The sequence below is a fragment of the Eubalaena glacialis genome, chromosome 4 (assembly GCF_028564815.1).
Source record: "Eubalaena glacialis isolate mEubGla1 chromosome 4, mEubGla1.1.hap2.+ XY, whole genome shotgun sequence".
Classification (NCBI taxonomy): domain Eukaryota; kingdom Metazoa; phylum Chordata; class Mammalia; order Artiodactyla; family Balaenidae; genus Eubalaena; species Eubalaena glacialis.
This window is the reverse complement of record NC_083719.1, coordinates 178725190-178746513: the sequence shown is the minus strand read 5'-3', so window position 1 is coordinate 178746513 and position 21324 is coordinate 178725190. Positions and strand designations below refer to the sequence as shown.

The following is a 21324-nucleotide window of genomic DNA, read 5'->3' as shown; positions in this document are numbered from 1 at the left end:
TTAGTTGCAGCATATGGGCTCTTCAGTTGCAGCATGCAGGATCTTTAGTTGTGGCACGTGGGATCTAGTTCCCTGACCAGGGATTGAACCTGGGCCCCTTGCATTAGGAGCGCAGAGTCTTAGCCACTGGACCACCAGGGAAGTCCCTTGCAGTGTTCTTCTGAGTTTAAAATTTTGACAAGTGTTCAGTTAAGTTGGTGGTATACATTAGGCTTTCAAAACTGAGATTCCATTACTGTGAGCTCTGTACGTTTGGGTAATAACCTCTTCTACCATGGTTAACCTTCTCGTTAAGATGTTAGGAATGATGGAAGGAATGATTTGCAGGGACGTCAAAAGGGAGACTAATAATTATGAAATGACAATCTTTACAGTGCTAAGAAAATGTAAGTTAGCACTAAAAATGGACAGAATTTGGCTTTCCTTTGCTCTTTAATAAAACTCAGAGCTGTTACTTTTGTATCCTCCTACTCTAGAATATGTGCTTGAAGTCTAAGCATATAGAAATAATACCTGTGAACAGTAAGATGGGATATGAGGCTTTGTGGGTCACTGAAAAAAAAAGCTTTCAACTAATTCTCTTATAGAAAGGCATTAAAATTTTCCACTATCTCCTTTCACATTAAATTAGGATATTACTCAAAATGATACCCTCTCTCTGTAGCTCACCTCAGTTATTCCTTGGATAATTGCCTTCTAAACATCCATAGCTCTTTTTGTTGTTTCCACCAGGAAATCACAGTAGACTTACATAAATATCACTCTACTCACAGTATAAACTCAGGATGGGCTAGAACAGTGCAGATGAACATAACCTTTTCTCAGACTGGGGGGAACTCCAGGGTTTAACAGTATATACTGTGTCAGTCAGTATACAAGCAAAATGAAAATGCCAAATATAAAACTTGATATAGTTAAAGTGAATAGTTTCTTAAAGGATATTAAACAAAAAGATGCCACAAATATCTGTGGCCAGATCAAAGGAAAATCTCAAGTCCCAGAAACCTATGTCCAAACTCATGATCACATGTTGTATACAGGAAACTGCAGAAATGAAGATGAACCATATCTATATCTTTACCTTTATGGGGAATCTTTACTGTTAATCAAAGAAAGCAGGACTTTCTACACTGCTGCCCTCTATTTACTTCCACACCCAAGCAGTTCTTGTAAGTTAATAGAAATGCAAGTGATCAGTAATGACATCCTCACTCACTTGAGGCTCCTACCCTCATAAGAAAGATATACACACACTCCCAGCCTCTCTATTATGTGACATGTCATTATTTACTTTCCTTCAAACTCTCATTTCCATTTTATAAACGAAAGCTTTATCATTTGTTAACTATCATCTCCCTTTTCCCACAAAAATATGAGCACCAGGACTGTAAGAACTTGTTTCATGCCTCTATATCCAAATCCTAGAGTGCCTTATTTGTGCTAAACTGGGTATGTGTTGAATCTAGTGCCAGGCATGTTGAAATAGCATCAAGAGTATAGTCTCTCTGAGCAAGGAATGCTTAACTGGAACAGTGATCCTGTCTCTCTCTCTTGCTAGGTTTGTGTTCTCTCACAATTTACCTGAACATATAGGTCTCAGCTGAGTTATAAAGGAGATATTAAAAGGTATCGTATACTTTACTAAGAAGTGAATTTATATATTTTCACTGAGGTACTTTATGGTAAACACTATCCATCCAGTATACCACAGGAAGTATAAGAGTGTTTAGATAACGGGTAGGAAAGGCAAAAAGCAACACCAGGGGACTGGATGCTGGCCTTGTGTTCTTTTATCATGTTGAAGAGAAAAATGTCAAACACTTCCATCATCAGACAAAGCTGTTCAGTGATCACAAATGGATCAAGACAAAAATAAGGGTATTTTGTAACCATATCACTAAAAATGATGAGACAATTCCAAATCATAAAAATGACCAAGATTCTGCTCTTCTTAATAATATGACTGACTGTGGAGCTTCCTGTGAATTAGATTTAGCTTCACTACACTGTTTTTGTCTTCTAGAAAACATTGATTATGATTACCTATGATAGAATTAAGTTCACCTTCTTGCAGCATCCAGTACATCCAGAAACATCTTGCTTCCCTGAAGAGTAATCAAATCACCTAGCAAAAGCCCATATCATAAATCCTTTTGAGCACCTCTTACTGATAAATCCAGTCATTTAGGGTTTGTGGTCATTCTGAGTACTACAATTTATGACACCACTCTTGTTGACTGCTGGTGTGATCCCAGTGGGTTCTGGCCACATGACGCTGAAGAAACAAATGAGAAATTCGTTTCAAGACAAAAATCATAACTATGTAGAAATAAAAATAAAATTTACCCAAGGAAAGAAATACCCGAACATGTATACACAAGGGATTATTGAATGAGAATGTGTAGCAATTAACTTGACCAAATTACAAAATTCACCTGAAAATCCATAGTCACAACAGAATATTTTAATATACGTGTTCAGGAAATGAAAAACACATTTATTAGTATGCAAATTGTATGAAAACAGTTAATGAAAATATTTCTAAGAAACAACAGAAGATTTTGTTCAACAAAAATGTATTGTTTGTAATCACAATGAAACATAATTGAAAATGTACTGAGGAATTGTGTACAGCTGTGAGCAACGGGAAGCACCCACAATCTGCCTGATATGAGGAAGGTGTGCCAATTCTCACTTGGAGGGACGGGGCCAGGGCAGTCACTGAACAGTGCAGCAGAGGAACAAACTCCAATGTGGTTCTTTTGGACTGTGCAACCATAGCTGTCATAGTGGAATCAGGAACACATGGTCACTAGCAGTATTACCAGAATTAGGTGTTTACTACACAAATTAGACCTTATGTGAATATGATCTAGAGAAGATGGAAGTCCAAGCATCAGAGAATACTCTGAACCATGAAAGTTAGAATTAGTTGCCTGGTGGACTCATGGAAACTTGCAGGAAAATCCAAAATATGATGGATCTTTGATGTGGAACTTGTGAAGATGTGTGGAAACCTACACGTCTTCCAATGGAAGTCAACCAGCTGATTGTGGTTTCCAGGATATTCTGGATTGATAGGGTAAGGAATCAGGACAACAGGCTAGAACAAGTGTCCTCAAAGTTCCTACACGTGTCTGTCTCCCTGCACGGTGCTGAAATCTGACTAATGCCTCCCGTACTTCTGAATTCCAAATCTCATGCGAGTGAGGCTACATGTGAATTCTCACATGGAACCATAAGAGAAATGGATTATAGAAAATGTCACATTACCCAGGTGACAAAACAATGTAGGAGAGCCAACTCCAATTCTACATTTTATTGTTCAGTGATAGGTCTGTCTTAACAATTATTTTTTTTAGTAGTTATTTATTTATTTGGCTGCATTGGGTCTTAGTTGCAGCATGTGGAATTTTTTTTTTTTTAGTTGTAGCATGTGAACTCTTAGTTGCAGCATGTGGGATCTAGTTCCCTGACCAGGGATCGAACCCGGCCCCCCGGCATTGGGAGTGCGGAGTCTTGGCCACTGGATCACCAGGGAAGTCCCTCTTAACACATTATTGACAGGAGATGTATTAATACATCTTTTGTTACCTGAATGTTATTGAGAGATGTACCAATACGTTTTTAGAGAGTGATACAATTAACATCACTGTGCAAAGTTGTTAGAGCTTAAAATTGATCAAGGTTCATTATACAACTTGTGATTGTCATTATCATTCACATTTTGCTCTGTTAGGTTTTTGTTCCAACCTTGTATCTATTATAAACGCAAGTTAAGACCATACAATTTTCAAAAATGACGCATCGTGAAATTTTGAGTGAAGAAGAATTTTTTGGTGAATTTTATGCAGATACTTTCTCTGATTGTCCACATGATGTATATACTAGTGTCTCAGAATATAGTTCTGATTCAGACGATGTGAATATTAGACCAACAAAAAGACAAAAAACCTTAGTGATTGATTCTGATACAGGAAATGAAAATGAAACTCACAGTGCTGGAGAATGCTCCTTTGCTTCTACAGAAGAGTGGACTGAAGACAACATTTCATGAAAATCAGAAGACTTTACAGTGTGCCAGGTGCAAATAACCCACAAAGTGTTAGTGAAATAACAATTTTTGGTAACAACTTTCTTGAGTTGGTTCCTTCTCAAACAAACTTGTATCACCAACAGAATGAAAAATCATATAAAAAGTATGGTAAGGCTTTAAAACGGACTGATGTAACCAGTAGTGACACGAAGAAGTTTCTTGGGTTAATACTTTTGATGGGACAAATAAGAAAGTCACACTGGAAAGAATATTGGTCGACTGATCCCTTAATTGAAACACCTATCTTTCGAAAGATTATGATGAGAAGAAGGTTCGAACAAATAGACATTTCTTCACTTTAATGATAACTCAGAAAACTCCACTTCCTGCAGAATTTCAGAAGTTAAACCTCTTTTGGATTATTTTCTACCAAAATTTCAATCAATCTGTATACCCAAACAAGAGCTATCACTTGACGAGAGAATGATAAAGTGGAGAGGACAACTCAGATTCAAATCCTGGAAAACTTACAAAATAAGGAATTTTGGTCAGGATTGTTAGCGAAAGTGAAACTGGGTATATATGCAACCTTGAGATTTACACAGGTGAAGTAAAGAAACTGCGAGAAACAATATTATCAGTCCTACAACCTTATCTTGGTTCATGGCACCATATTTACCAAGACAATTATTACAACAGTGTGTCCACATCTGAAATACTATTGAAAAATAAAACAGTGTGTCCACATCTGAAATACTGTTGAAAAATAAAACCAGAGTTTGTGGGACTATAAGAGAATCATGGTCTACCAAACCAATTAAAGGAGAAATCTAAAAATCTACAGGGGGGAGAAATAACATTCTTATGGAAGGGAGAAGTGATTCTTCTTATATGGAAAGACAAGAGGCTAGTCTGCAGGGTGACAACTATTCATGACGCCTCCATAGCATCTACAGGAAAGGAAGACAGAAGGACTGGCCATCAGATAACTAAGCCCACTTGTATATTAGAGTATAATAAATATATGAAAGTAGTTGATCGATCTGATCAGTATCTGGCAAACTTCAATATCCTCTGGAAAACTTGAAAATGGGTTTCCATTTGAGTAACTGCAGTTTATTCAATGCATTTAAAATTTATTGTAGCCTTAATGCACAGAATAAAATGACTTACAAGCAATTTTTGTTAGCAGTAGCTAGAGAATGGGTAACTGACCATTCTGGTGAATGCAGTGGTAGTCCCGCACCTGGTCCTTCTTGTGGCGTTTTTAAAAGAGTCCCCCGCAAAGATCCACCTTGTCGACTATCAGGTAAAATAAACGAACATATTCTAGAGGAAATAATACCCACAGGACCAAAAAAAAAAAAAAAATGCCGCCAGAAAGCCTGCTCTTCCAGGGGAAAGTGCGGTGAAACAAGGTATGTTTGTAATAGATGCTCTGTTCCCCTGCACAGAGGTGCTTGCTATACTGCTTATCACACTATAAAGAAATATTAGAATGCTTTAGTAAGACATGTACAAAGTTTCAAATAAATACATTAAGTGCAAAAAAAGTTGATATTTACTCAAACGTGGGTGTTTCAATATTCATTTACATAACAAATCGCTGGCCACAGGTGTTAGTTTCTGCAAAAATCCCCTGGTCAATAATGTGTTAATGCAAACTATTATTCAAATCCTAGCCAGAAGGAATGACAAAGAGCAAAGGACAAAACATAGAAATAATTCACATGAGACTATATACACTATGATATTTACAAATTTATGCCATCTTTTACTAGCAAAGAAAATGAAATAAGGCTCTTCTGGCCAAAACAAGAGTAGATTTTCTCATAAGAAGGATGGACTATATAATGGGTAAGGAATATCCAATACCTGGCACTACAGGAGGCCAGTAGGAAAATCCCAACAAATACCAAAATGTCATCAATAGCCCCACACAAAACGATCAAAACATAAAAATTAAACCAACCTGCATATTAGAAATACATGTCAATTCAACCATGGATCAAACAAGCTCCAAAATGAAAAGAGAAAAATGTTAATTGATTTAAGGGCAAAACAGTACCTGTTAATCATTATGTAGTATTGATTACAGAGTACTTACAGAATTATCTCACTTCAGTGTTCATTTTTGAACGTAAGTAGTAAATATCCAGTCGAGAGATACCCTTTAAGAATGAGGCACTGATAAAGACGATATAATTCTAAAAATTATTCTTTCATGTTATTTTTAACTGGAACATTATACATGGATTAATTTGTATCAGGCTTTCTTAGATTTCTTACACATATAGGGTTTCTTTCCAGTGGGAATTTTCACATGTAAGAATGAAGGCCAACTGATGTTTTCCCCACATTGTTTACATTCAAGAGGTTTCTATTAAGTATGAGATCTTTCATGCCTTCGAAAGGAACTGGGTCAACTGAAGGCTTTCCCACCTTCTCTACATTTGTAGGGTTTCTTGCCAGTGTGTATTCTCATGTGCCCTTGAAAGGTAGTGCAATAAATGAAGGCTTTCCCACATTCTGTACATTCATAAGGTTTCTCTCCAGTGAGTTTTTTCATGTGTTCGAAAGGATGTGTAACAACTGAAGGCTCTGCCACATTGTTTACATTCATAGGGTTTCTCTCCTGTGTGAGTTCTTTGAAGTATTCGAAATGAACTGGGAAAACTGAACGCTTTTTCACATTCCTTACACTTACAAGGTCCATCTCCAGTGCGTGTTATCATGTGTGTTCGAACACTTGAGGGAGAAATGAAGGCTTTCCCACATTCTTTACATTTATAGTGTTTCTCTGCAGTGTGCTTTCTTATGTGTCCTTGAAAGGTGGTGCGATAAATGAAGGTTTTCCCACATTCTGTACATTCATAGGGTTTCTTTCCAGTGTGAGATCTTTCGTGTATTCGAAAGGAACTGGGCCAACTGAAAGTTTTACCACACTGTTTACATTCATATGGCTTCTCTCCAGTGTGAGTCCTTTCACGTGATCGAAATGAACTGGGACAAATGAAGGCTTTCCCACATTCCTTACATTTATAAGGTCCATCTCCAGTGTGTGTTATCATGTGTGTACGAATGCTTGAAAGAGAAATGAAAGCTTTAACACATTCCTTACATTCATAGGGTTTCTCTCCAGTGTGAATTCTTTCATGTATTCGCAAACCTAGAGGAGAACTGAAGGTTTTCTCACATTGTTTACATTCATATTGTTTCTCTGCAGTGTGAATCCTTTCATGTCTTCGAAAGGAACTGGGACAACTGAGGGCTTTACCACACTGCTTACATTCATAGGGTTTTTCTCCAGTGTGATTTCTTTCATGTATTCGCAAACCCAGAGGAGACCTGAGGGATTTACCACACTGTTTACATACGAAGGGTTTCTCTCCAGTGTGAGTTCTTTCATGTGCTTGAAATGAAGTGGAACAACTAAAGGCTTTCCCACATTCCTTCCATTTATAGGGTCCTTCTCCAGTGTGTGTTATCATGTGTCTTTGAAAGGTTGTGAGCCATGTGAAGGCTTTGCCACATTCCTTACATTCATAGGATTGCTCTCCAGTGTGAGTCCTTTCATATCTGTGAACAGATTTGTGGTAACTGAAGGCTTTCCCACATTCCTTGCATTTATATGGCTTCTCCTCATATTCATGATACTCATATGGTTTGTGTCCACTGTGAGATCTGATGTGCCTATTAAGGAATGAATGACGCATGAAGACTTTCCCACACACATTACATTCACATGGTTTTACTCCAGAAAGAGTTTTCTGGTTCAGATTAGGATTTGGAATCTGGCTGACAGTTTCTCCATCTTGATTACCTTCTTCACTTTCACAGAGTTTTTCTACCATATGACTTTGTAAAAAATGAGAAATTATTAATGATTTCTTTAACAATTTCACATTTATTAGTAGGGTATTAGAATTACATTTTTATATTTTATAGCAAAAGTGAAGGTTTTTTGCCCTTTCTGAATTTTTTGAGGGTGATTTATACTGAAAGCTCTGTAAGAGGACTTGACATACCTATTATGAAAACAGTAATGTTAATATATTGGGTTTCTTAATATTGTTTCCAAAAACACTGGACATCTATCTATGTCACGTTTAAGTAAATGTTTTCAGTGAAAAAAAATTTAAGGATAACTTCGAAGCTGGGGTGGTTTTATTTGCTTATTTTAAAAAGTTTATGACATACCAGGATTCTCATGTGGCACACTGCTATCTACTGTGTGTGTGACTCACCTTAGTTTTCTCCCTTGGGTTTTGTACCAATCTTCAATGTTATGATTGTCCCATTTTTTTCCTAAAATGCAGACCCAGAAAAATAATGCAAATTATTAGAAATTATAGAAAAATATTAGATTCTAGGTCCACGATGAGCTGTGACCATGCTTAGTTTATTTACCAATGTACAGCAGTCCCCTCTTACCCACAGTTTCACTTTCTGTGGTGTCAGTTACCTATGGTCAATTGCAGTCTGAAAATATTAATTTACACTGTGCACCCTTCCGAGTAGTACGATGAAATCTTGCAATGTCCCACTCTGTCCAGGATGTGAATCATCCCTTTGTTCAGTGTATCCATGCTGTATATGCTACCTGCCCATCAGTCACTTAGTAGCCATCTCAGTTTTCAGATCACTGTGGTGGTATTGCAGTGCTTGTGTTCAAGTAATCCTTATTTTAATTAATGATGGCCCCAAAGCACAAGAATAGTGATGTTGGTAATTAGGATATGCCAAAGAGAAGTTATAAAGTGCTTCCTTTCAGTGAAAAGATGAAAGTTCTTGATTTAAGGGAAGAAAAAAATCATACACTGATGTTGCTAAGATCTATAGGAAAAATGAATCTTCTATCGTGAAATTGTGAAGAAGGAAAAAGAAATTGCTCTTAGTTTTGCTGTCTCATCTCAAACTGCAAAAGTTATGGACACTTAACACTTACGCATGTTAAGTTCATGTCTATTATACGTGTTCTATTCTTAGGTATTGTTATCAATCTCTTACTGTGCACCAAACTTCTAAATTAAACTTATTATCATAGGTATGTATGTATAGGATTCAGTACTGTCTGCAGTTTCAGGCATCCACTGGTGGTCTTGGAATGTATCCCCTGCAGATAAGGGGGGATTACTGTATTACTTTTCCATATTCCACATCTTGGAACAATGTTGATGGGCAAGAAATACTTGTTCTCTAACTGAAGAAGTGAAGGAATGTTGTCATGCTTACCTATTGAGGCCAGGTTCCTCAAGGTTTCCTGCATCACATCTCTGTAAAGTTTCTTCTGCAAAGGATTCAGTAAAGACCACTCCTCCTGGGTGAAGTTCACAGCCACATCCTCAAAGGTCACTGGGTCCTAAAACAGACCAAATATGTTTCCAGTAAGATGTGTGAGTCTGACAGAACTGGGGATTTATACTCAATTTACAGGAAGATTACATATGATTCTGTCATCTTCAAACATTTATGTCTTGGTCATCAGAAACTGACTCTATGTCCTTACTTCTTCATGAATTTAACAGCATAATGAACACATGAAAATTATTTATTTATTTTCACTGTGATCACTTTAAATGTTATTGCTCTCTGATGTCAGGGTCTAGAGCACCTTGGAGAAATGAGAGAAATGCTACACAAATGAATCAAATATCATTTTAAACACATCAATCTCTTGTGAGAAAAACTAATCTCCTTTGTTATTACACACCATTTAACTCAGTACACTCCATGATGTATGAGGTCAAATCTGCAGGAGCTTTTAATGAATAAAACACAGTGAAGAACTGGAAGCTTTTTCTTCTATTCTCATCACCAAACATGAGAGTCCAGGAGGCCTGTGGAAATCCAACTTGTGACAAGGATCAGTTTGCCATACTGGCCTGAGAATTACTCCAGGTGATTAGAAATAGCCAGGTGCAACTGGCTAGATTAAAATATTCTTGTAAAGAAGTAGTACTTTTAGCTTGTGTAAAATTTATTGCAGACTCAGTTTCTCCATTCTCTCTCTGTCCCATTCATGGAGCTAGTTAGTTATTCAGAAGTTAAGGCTCAGACAACTTTGCATGATATGACATGCTAAAAAGACACAACTACTTAGACCTCCACAAAACCCTATACACAATGAGCCTCAGGGCTGCTTCTCACTAGTTTTTAGCACACACAGGCACATATAATGAAATGATAAAGTACTAAAACATTTCTTTTTGGTCAAAGCCGTTGCTAAATAACCTTGAGGAACAGGTTAAGAGCTGCATATTGCACAGGAATTCACAACACTCCACAAAGGTCTGATGGTGAATCTGCCCATGATTATATAACACATAAAGGATTCACAGCGCTTTCCTCCAAAGAATGTAAAACCTCCATTCTCTAATTTCAGGTGGAAGTTTCCTGGCCAGCCACTCCAGAGGCAATCCTCCCAACATCTCTCATTTCTGAGCTCCCATATGGTGCACAGAAGCATAACAGCCCAGCCCCAAGTATAGGAATATGTAAGTTGATGACACCACACACTGCCAATAGTGTACAAAAGGGTTTATTACTTCCATAACTGATGTCTCTGGGGAGTAAGGCAGGCCTCTCAAGAAGGCATGAAATGGCTTGAGAGTGCAAGGAAAAGTACATGGACTTATTTTTTAGTTGAGGTTGTGGGTGGACTGAAGAGAGAGTTCACATACAAGGGCAGGAGCAGGCATGAATTGAATCTCTTGTCACTGTCAAAGGAAGGGAACTACGGCTTTCCTATCATCATGGATACATGTGGGTCACAAGAGGAGGAAGGAGGGATGAGGCTTCAAAGCTGTCAGCAGTCAAACATAAAAAACTGGAGTCAGAGACTTCTCTTTTCTTGTTCTTTGTATAATGAACTTAGAAACCATCCTTCCTAACCTCACAAGAAAAAAAGCAAAGAACTGAAGACACAGAGCAAACCACTGTTTCCAAAATTGGAAAGACAGAAAGAAGCTATTTTGAAATAGCTAATTCTTAACAAGGCCTATCCTCAAAAGAGACTGTTTCAGCAGGGCCTAATGCAAAGACAACAAAGAATACAACATCTAAGAACTTTGGGACAATTACAGCAGGTGTAAAATACACACAATGAGAATACCTGATAGAAAAGCAGAAAGGAACAAAAAAAATAAGTGAAGCAATCATCACTGAGATTTTCCTAACATTAGTGATAGACAGCAAACTGCAGATCCAGGAAGCTAAGAAAAACACAAAGCATGAAAAAAAAAAAAAAAAAGAACACCAAAAACTGCACTGCCAAGCACATCATTTTCAACTGGAGAAAAATCAAAGACAAAGGGAACATTCTGAAAGAAGCCAGAGGGAAAAAACAAACCTTAGTTTTACGTAAACAAGGATAAGAATTAAATCAGACCTCTTTTCGAAAACTATGCAAGCAAGAAATATAACTGGAATCACACTGTATTTATCCTTTGGAATCTGGGTTCTTTCACTTAGCAATAAATAAATATAGATATATATAAAAGATTTATCCATGTGTTGCACATATTAACAGTTCATTACTTTTTATTGCTGAGTAGGGTTGCATTGTACAGATGTACTATAATTTATTCATTCACCAAATGATATTTGAGTTGTTTCCAGGTTTTGGTGATTATGAATAAAGCTGCTGTAAACATTCACATACCAGAAACAAACAAAACAACAACAACAAAAAACCCCAACTATGCAAGCGAGAGTGGAATGAAATGTTTAAAGTGCAGAAGGTAAAAAAACACCATCCTAAAACTCTGTGTCAAGCAAAATTATTCTTCAAAAGTGAGAGAGAATGTTTTGTAATAACCTATATGGGAAAAGAATCTGGAAAATAATATATATATATATAGATAACTGAATATATATATAATAACTGAATAACTTTGCTATATACCTGAAGTGAACACACTATAAATCAATTATACTTCAATAAAAAAATATAAAAAAGCAGATAAGCCTTTGTAATAAAAATCTCTAGGACTGTTGCATCTCAGGAAAAAAAGTGACGGAGAAATACTTCCTGAGAAAAATTGAGGGACTCTGACATCAATACACCTGGTTTTACAAGAAACAGTAAAAGAAGTTCATTAGAAGGTACAGGCATACCTTGGAGACAATGAGGGTTCAGTTCCAGACTACCACAATAAAGCAAATCACATGAACTTTTTGGTTTGCCAGTGCATGTAAAAGTTATATTTATACTATTCTGTACTCTATTAAGTGTGCACTAGCATTATGTATAAAAATACAATCTACATACCTTAATTTAAAAATACTGCTAAAAATGCTAACCATCATCAGAGCCTTCAGCAAGTGATGGCAGTAACATCAAAGATTACTGATCACAGACCACCATAACAAATGTAACAAAAATTTGGAATACTGTGAGAATTACCAAAGTGTGACAGACACACAAAGTGAGCAAATGCTATTGAAAAAAAGGTGCCGATAGATTTGCTTCACACAGGGTTACAACCAACCTTCAACTTGCAAAAAATGCATTATCTGTAAAGTGCAATAAAGTGAATCGCAATAAAATAAGGTATGTCTGAAAATGATATAAACAGGTGGAACATTAGAAAAGAGGACCCTTTAAGAACTGTTCTCAGTTTATAGCCTTGTTGGTCTCATGGACACAAGCCCCACTGGTTTTCAAAGCTAGATGTTTTGGGACTTCCCTGGTGGTCCAGTGGTTATAAGATTCTGCCCTTCCACTGCAGGGGGCGTGGGTTCCATCCCTGATCAGGGAACTAGGATCCCACATGCTGTGTGGTTGTGCCCCCCACCCCTGAAAGGCTAGATGTTTGGGGGGCTTGTCTTCATGTGTGACTCTTAAAAGCTGGGGTGCCAAGTGTGGGGTCTAAACCCTTTGCTCCTCAAGAAGAAGCTTGGAGTTTTGAGTCCCTTCCTGAAGGTGGGGTGCCATGCAGGGGGAGGGTGGTTATGGTAAGACTGTGCCTCAGCTTCTACCCACTTTGATGTGGGTGTTCTCATTTGCCCTATGCATAGGGAATCACCAGTTATGGGGAACGAGAGATGAGCTGCTGCATGTTCCTGTACGCAAGACAATGTCTGCTGCTGCACTGCCGGATCACACCCCAGGCTCTCCGGGCTGTCTCTGCATAGCTAGACTGAATCCTCTCCCAGGGCCTGTCTGCCCGGGATTCCTGGGGTGCTGCCCTGTGTGCGCAAGGACAATGGTTGCTTCCAGCTGCCTCACCAAGATCACACCCAAGACCCTTGGTCTGTCTTTGTGTCCAGACCGAGTCTTTTCCCAGGGCCCAGTTGGCCCAGATCTCCCACCAGGCTGTGGTGTGGAGTGTACAGGGCCAGGGTGTTTGTTTGCCCAATTCAGACTGAGGAGTGGCGAGGCAGCAGCTGCCAGTGCCAGGCTCTCTCTGCCCTGATTGTTGACAAGCCAGCATGTGCACACTCCTTGCAAGTAGCGTCTTGGCTTCTCCAGCCCTTCTGACTGTCCCAGTGGTTCTCCAAGCAGCCAAGGGGGCTAGTCTCCTCTCCGCAGGACGCCAGGACTGGGACGCACAGATTGTGGCTCCACCTGCTTGCTCCTCAAGGTGAGGGGCTGCCCGTGTGGACCTTCTCTTCCTTTCAGATCCCTCCCAAGGGCACAGATCCCAACCTGATGTCTTTTTTTCTGTCCTACCCAGTTACGTGGAGATCTTTTGTGCGGCTTTGGTTGTACAGAAATTCTTCTGGGGACCTCCCTGGTGGTCCAGTGGTTAAGACTCTGCACTTCCACTGTAGGGGCGTGGGTTCGATTCCTGGTTGCGGAACTGAGTTCCTGCAAGCTGTGCGGTGTGGGCCAAAAAAAAAAAAAACGTTCTTCTGCCAGGTTCCAGTTAATTTTCTGTGAGAACTGTAGAAATATTTTTGATGTGTTGTATGGGTAGGTGAGTTCCACATCCTCCTACCCTGTCATCTTGATTCCCCTTTCTCCTTTCAAATTATTAAGTTATTATACTATTTGTTTTGGTGATCTGTGATCAGTGATCTTTGATGTTACTACAATGACTCATTGAAGGCTCAGATGATGGTTGGTATTTTTTTAGCTCTAAAGTATTTTAAAAGTAAGGTATGTACACTTTTTATACATAATGCTGTTATACACTTAATAGACCATAATATAGGGTAAACATAGATTTATATACACTAGGAAACCAAAATTCATGTGATAATTGCTTCATTGTGATAACTGCTTTATTGCAGTGGACTGAACCTGCAATATCTCTGAGATATACCTGTGGTAGATACACAAAAGATAAAGGTAAAGGAATCTAAGCATACCAAAAAAGACAGGAATCTAAGCAAGCAAAGAAGACAGGAAAATAGGAATTACAAAACAGCCAGAAAACAGTGAACAAAATAGCAATAAGGACATACTTATCAATAATTACTTTAAATGTAAAAGAAATAATAAATTCTCCCATCAAAACACAGAGTGGCTGAATGGATTTAAAAAAAAAAGACGCACCTATATACTGCCTACAAAAACCTCACCTGAGGTACAAGTGCACATACAGACTGAAAGGATGGAAAAAAAATATTCCATGCAAATGGAAACCAGAAGAAAGCTGGGGCAGCTATACTTGTAACAGTCAAAATAGACTTAAGACAAAGACTGTTATAAGGGACAAAAAAGGTCATTATATAATGATAAAGGAATAAATCCAAAAAGAGAATAAAACATTTCTAAACATTTATGCACTCAAAATAGGAACATCTGATTATATAAAACAAAATTTAACAGATCTAAAGGGAGAAGTAGAAAGCCATACAATAACAGAAAGGAACTTTAATACCCCAATTTCATCAGTGGATACATCATTCAGAAAGAAAATCAATAAAGAAACACTGGCCTTCAGTGCCACATTAGGCCAGTCATTCCATCCAAAAGCAACAGAATACACAATCTTCTCAAGGGCACATGGAATATTCTCCAGGAGAAGAGCATATGTTAGGCCACAAAACAAGTCTTAATAAATTTAAGAAGATTAAAGTCATATTAAGCATCTTTCCCGACCACAATGCAATACAAGTAGAAATCGATTATGAGAAGATAACTGGAAAATTCACATGTGGAGATTAAAAATGATACTGAACAACCAATAGGTTAAAGCAATCAAAAGAGAAATTTAAAAAAGTACCTTGAGACAAATGAAATGGAAATACAGTAGAACCTCATTATCGGTGAGGGATACAGTCCAAGACACTGAGTGGATGCCTGAAACCATGAATAGTAATTAACCCCACAGATATTATGTTTTTTCCTATACATACACATGCACACACAGTGTGTATACAACGAACAAAGGGATGATTCATATCCCAGGCAAGATGGAGCAGGATGGCACAAAGTTTTATCACACTCCTCAGGACAATGCACAATTCAAAAGTTTATTTTAAAAAATGTTTAAAGTATTTTAAAAATGTTTATTTCTGTAATATTCCATTTAATATTTTCAGACCACAGTTGACTGCAGGTAACTGAAACTGTAGAAAGCAAAACTGCAGATAAAGGGGGACTATTGTGCAACACACTGAAACTTACAGGAGGCAGCAAAAGCATTTCCAAGAGTGATAGTGATAGTGATAAATCAAGAAACAAAACAGATCTCAAAAACCTAACTTTACATATCAAGGAACTAGAAAAAGAAGAAAAAGCAAATGCCAAAGTTAGTAAAATGAAGGAAATAACAAAGATCACAGTGGAAATAAATGAAAAAGACTAAAAAGAGAGTAGAAAAAAAATCAATGAAACTAAGAGCTTTTAAAATATAAGACAGATATCCAGTAGAGATGGCGGAGGAATAAGACGTGGAGATCACCTTCCTCCGCACAAATACACCGCAAATACATCTACATGTGGAACAACTACAGAACACCTACTAAATGCTGGCAGAAGACCTCAGACTTCCCAGAGGGCAAGAAACTCCCCACGTACCCGGCCGTGTGGCTGACAGGGTCTTGGTGCTCCGGCCTGGTGTCAGGCCTGAGTCTCTGAGGTGGGAGAGCTGAGTTCAGTACACTGGACCACCAGAGACCTCCCGGCCCCATGTAATATCAATTGGCGAGGGCTCTCCCAGAGACCTCTGTCTCAACCCTAAGACCCAATTCCACTCAACGGCCAGCAAGCTCCAGTGCTGGACACCCCATGCCAAACAACTAGCAAGACAGGAACACAACCCGACCCATTAGCAGAGAGACTGCCTAAAATCATACTAAGTTCACAGACACCCCAAATCACACCACTGGACACGGCCCTGCCCGCCAGAAAGACAAGATCCAGCCCCACCCACCAGAACACAGGCACCAGTCCTCTCTACCAGGAAGCCTACACAAGACCCTTAACCAACCTTACACACCGGGGGCAGACACCAAAAACAATGGGAACTATGAACCTGTAGCCTGCGAAAAAGAGACACCAAACACAGTAAGTTAAACAAAATGAGAAGACAGAGAAATATGCAGCAGATGAAGGAGCAAGGTAAAAATCCACCAGACCAAACAAATGAAGAGGAAATAGGCAGCCTACCTGAAAAAGAATTCAGAGTAATGATAGAAAAGAGGATCCAAAAATCTTGGAAATAGAATGGAGAAAATACAAGAAATGTTTAACAAGGACCTAGAAGGACTAAAGAGCAAACAAACAATGATGAACAACACAATAAATGAAATTAAAAATTCCCTAGAAAGAATCAATAGCAGAATAAATGAGGCAGAAGAAAGGATAAATGACCTGGAAGATAAAATAGTGGAAATAACTGCTGCAGAGCAGAATAAAGAAAAAAGAATGAAAAGAATTGAGGACAGTCTCAGAGAACTCTGGGACAACATTAAATGTACCAACATTCGAATTATAGGGGTCCCAGAAGAAGAAGAATAAAAGAAAGGGAGGAGCTTCAAGATGGCGGAAGAGTAAGATGCGGAGATCACCTTCCTCCCCACAGATACATCAGAAATACATCTACATGTAGAACAGCTCCTATAGAACACCTACTAAATGCTGGGAGAAGACCTCAGACATCCCAAAAGGCAAGAAACTCCCCACGTACCTGGGCAGGCCAAAAGAAAAAAGAAAAAACAGAGACAAAAGAATACGGACAGGACCTGCACCAGTGGGAGGGAGCAGTGAAGGAGAAAAGATTTCCACACACTAGGAAGCCCCTTCGCGGGCAGAGACTGCGGGTGGCGGAGGGAGGAGCTTCTGAGCCACGGAGGGGAGCACAGCAACAGGGGTGCAGAGGGCAAAGCAGAGAGATTCCCGTACAGAGGAACGGTGCCGACCAGCACTCACCAGCCCGAGAGGCTTGTCTGCTCACCCGCCGGGGCTGGCGGGGGCTGGGAGCTGAGGCTCGGGCTTTGGTCGGATCCCAGGGAGAGGACTGGGCTTGGCTGTGCGAACACAGCCTGAAGGGACCAGTGCACCACAGCTAGCCGGGAGGGAGCCTGGGAAAAATCTGGACCTGCCGAAGAAGCAAGAGACTTTTTCTTCCCTCTTTGTTTCCTGGTGCGCGAGAAGAGGGGATTAAGAGCGCCGCTTAAAGGAGCTCCAGAGACGGGTGCGAGCCGCGGCTGTCAGTGCGGACCCCAGAGACGGGCATGGGACGCTAAGGCTGCTGCTGCAGCCACCATGAAGCCTGTGTGCAAGCACAGGTCGCTCTCCACACCTCCCCTCCTGGGAGCCTGTGCAGCCCGCCACTGCCAGGGTCCCGTGATCCAGGGACAACTTCCCCAGGAGAACGCATGGCACGCCTCAGGCTGGTGCAACGTCACACTGGCCTCTGCCAACGCAGGCTCACCCCGCATTCCGTGCCCCTCCCTTCCCCCGGCCTGAGTGAGCCAGAGCCCCCGAATTAGCTGCTCCTTTAACCCTGTCCTGTCTGAGCGAAGAACAGACGCCTTCAGGCGACCTACACGCAGAGGCGGGTCCAAATCCAAAGCTGAACGCCGAGAGCTGTGCGAACAAAGAAGAGAAAGGGAAATTTCTCCCAGCAGCCTCAGGAGCAGCAGATTAAATCTCCACAATCAACTTGATGTACTGTGGAATACCTGAATAGACAACGAATCATCCCAAAACGAGGAGGTGGACTTTGGGAGCAAAGATATATATTTTTTTTCTCTTTTTCTCTTTTTGTGAGTGTGTATGTGTATGCTTCTGTGTGTGATTTTCTCTGTATAGCTTTGCTTTTACCAGTTGTCCTAGGGTTCTGTCCATCCGTTTTTTTTTTTTTTTTGACTTAAAAAAATTTTTTTCTTAATCATTTTTTATCTTTTATTTTAATAAATTTATTTTATTCTATCTTCTTTCTTTCCTTCCTTTCTTCCTTCCTTCCTTCTTTCCTTTCTTTCTTTCTTTCTTTCTTCCTTTCTTTCTTCCTTTCTTTTCTCCCTTTTATTCTGAACCGTGTGGATGAAAGGCTCTAGGTGCTCCAGCCAGGAGTCAGGGCTGTGCCTCTGAGGTGGGAGAGCCAACTTCAGGACACTGGTCCACAAGCGACCTCCCAGCTCCACATAATATCAAATGGTGAAAATCTCCCAGAGATCTCCATCTCAACGCCAAGACCCAGCTTCACTCAATGACCAGCAAGCTATAGTGCTGGACACCCTATGCCAAACAACTAGCAAGACAGGAACACAGCCCCATCCATTAGCAGAGAGGCTGCCTAAAATCATAATAAGGCCACAGACACCCCAAAACACACCACCAGACGTGGACCTGCCCACCAGAAAGACAAGATCCAGCCTCATCCACCAGAACACAGGCACTAGTCCCCTCCACCAGGAAGCCTACACAACCCACTGAACCGACCTTAGCCACTGGGGACAGATACCAAAAACAACAGGAACTACGAACCTGCAGCCTGCGAAAAGGAGACCCCAAACACCGTAAGATAAGCAAAATGAGAAGATAGAAGAACACACAGCAGATGAAGGAGCAAGGTAAAAAACACACCAGACCTAACAAATGAAGAGGAAATAGTCAGTCTACCTGAGAAAGAATTCAGAATAATGATAGTAAAGATGATCCAAAATCTTGGAAATAGAATAGAGAAAACACAAGAAACGTTTAACAAGGACCTAGAGGAACTAAAGGGGAACCAAGCAACAATGAAAAACACAATAAATGAAATTAAAAATACTCTAGAAGGGATCAATAGCAGAATAACTGAGGCAGAAGAACGGATAAGTGACCTGGAAGATAAAATGGTGGAAATAACTACTGCAGAGCAGAATAAAGAAAAAAGAATGAAAAGAACTGAGGACAGTCTCAGAGACCTCTGGGACAACATTAAACGCACCAACATTCGAATTATAGGGGTCCCAGAAGAAGAAGAGAAAAAGAAAGGGACTGAGAAAATATTTGAAGAGATTATAGTCGAAAACTTCCCTAATATGGGAAAGGAAATAGTTAATCAAGGGCAGGAAGCACAGAGAGTCCCATACAGGATAAATCCAAGGAGAAACACGCCAAGACACATATTAATCAAACTATCAAAAATTAAATACAAAGAAAAAATATTAAAAGCAGCAAGGGAAAAAAACCAAATAACACACAAGGGAATCCCCATGAGGTTAACAGCTGACCTTTCATTAGAAACTCTGCAAGCCAGAAGGGAGTGGCAGGACATATTTAAAGTGATGAAGGAGAAAAACCTACAACCAAGATTACTCTACCCAGCAAGGATCTCATTCAGATTTAATGGAGAAATTAAAACCTTCACAGACAAGCAAAAGCTAAGAGAGTTCAGCACCACCAAACCAGCTTTACAACAAATGCTAAAGGAACTTCTCTAGGCAAGGAACACAAGAGAAGGAAAACACCTACAAAAACAAACCCAAAACAATTAAGAAAATGGGAATAGGAACATACATATTGATAATTACCTTAAATGTAAATGGATTAAATGCTCCCACCAAAAGACATAGACTGGCTGAATGGATACAAAAACAAGACCCGTATATGTGCTGTCTACAAGAGACCCACTTCAGACCTAGGAACACATACAGACTGAAAGTGAGGGGATGGAAAAAGATATTCCATGCAAATGGAAATCAAAAGAAAGCTGGAGTAGCAATTCTCATATCAGACAAAACAGACTTTAAAATAAAGACTATTACAAGACACAAAGAAGGACACTACATAATCATCAAGGGATCGATCCAAGAGGAAGATTTAATAATTGTAAATATTTATGCACCCAACATAGGAGCACTTCAATACATAAGGCAAATACTAACAGCCATAAAAGGGGAAATCGACAGTAACACAATTATCGTAGGGGACTTTAACACCCCACTTTCACCAATGGACAGATCATCCAAAATGAAAATAAATAAGGAAACACAAGCTTTAAATGATACATTAAACAAGATGGACTTAATTGATATTTATAGGACATTCCATCCAAAAACAACAGAATACACATTCTTCTCAAGTGCTCATGGAATATGCTCCAGATAGATCATATCTTGGGCCACAAATCAAGCCTTGGTAAATTTAAGAAAATTGAAATCGTATCAAGTATCTTTTCCGACCACAATGCTATGAGACTAGATATCAATTACAGGAAAAAATCTGTAAAAAATACAAACACATGGAGGCTAAACAATACACTACTTAATAACCAAGAGATCACTGAAGAAATCAAAGAGGAAATCAAAAAATACCTAGAAACAGATGACAATGAAAATACAACGACCCAAAACCTATGGGATGTAGCAAAAGCAGTTCTAAGAGGGAAGTTTATAGCAATACAATCCTACCTCAAGAAACAGGAAACATCTCAAATAAACAACCTAACCTTGCACCTAAAGCAATTAGAGAAAGAAGAACAAAAAAACCCCAAAGTTAGCAGAGAAAAGAAATCATAAAAATCATATCAGAAATAAATCAAAAAGAAATGAAGGAAACGATAGCAAAGATCAATAAAACTAAAAGCTGGTTCTTTGAGAAGATAAACAAAATTGATAAACCATTAGCCAGACTCATCAAGAAAAAAAGGGAGAAGACTCAAATCAATAGAATTAGAAATGAAAAAGGAGAAGTAACAACTGACACTGCAGAAATACAAAGGACCATGAGAGATTACTACAAGCAACTCTATGCCAATAAAATGGACAACCTGGAAGAAATGGACAAATTCTTAGAAATGCACAACCTGCCGAGACTGAACCAGGAAGAAATAGAAAATATGAACAGACCAATCACAAGCACTGAAATTGAAACTGATTAAAAATCTTCCAACAAACAAAAG

At 39.2% G+C, this 21324-nt stretch overlaps 1 protein-coding gene and 1 non-coding gene across 2 annotated transcripts in view; both read right to left on the bottom strand.

Annotated features, from left to right (window-relative positions):
• LOC133089549 (zinc finger protein 709-like) overlaps nucleotides 1–21324 on the bottom strand; it is a 121019-nt gene that overhangs the window by 73495 nt on the left and 26200 nt on the right. Inside the window, exons 2-5 of the mRNA XM_061187609.1 lie at nucleotides 9272–9398; nucleotides 8284–8344; nucleotides 7293–7894; nucleotides 6630–7205 (exon numbers count right to left, since the gene is read on the bottom strand). Of these exons, the coding sequence (XP_061043592.1) occupies nucleotides 6630–7205; nucleotides 7293–7894; nucleotides 8284–8344; nucleotides 9272–9398 (1366 nt within the window). The remainder of the gene's footprint in view (nucleotides 1–6629; nucleotides 7206–7292; nucleotides 7895–8283; nucleotides 8345–9271; nucleotides 9399–21324) is intronic.
• Nucleotides 69–141, bottom strand: TRNAR-CCU (transfer RNA arginine (anticodon CCU)). The gene has a single exon. It is a non-coding gene; the product is annotated as a tRNA-Arg (tRNA).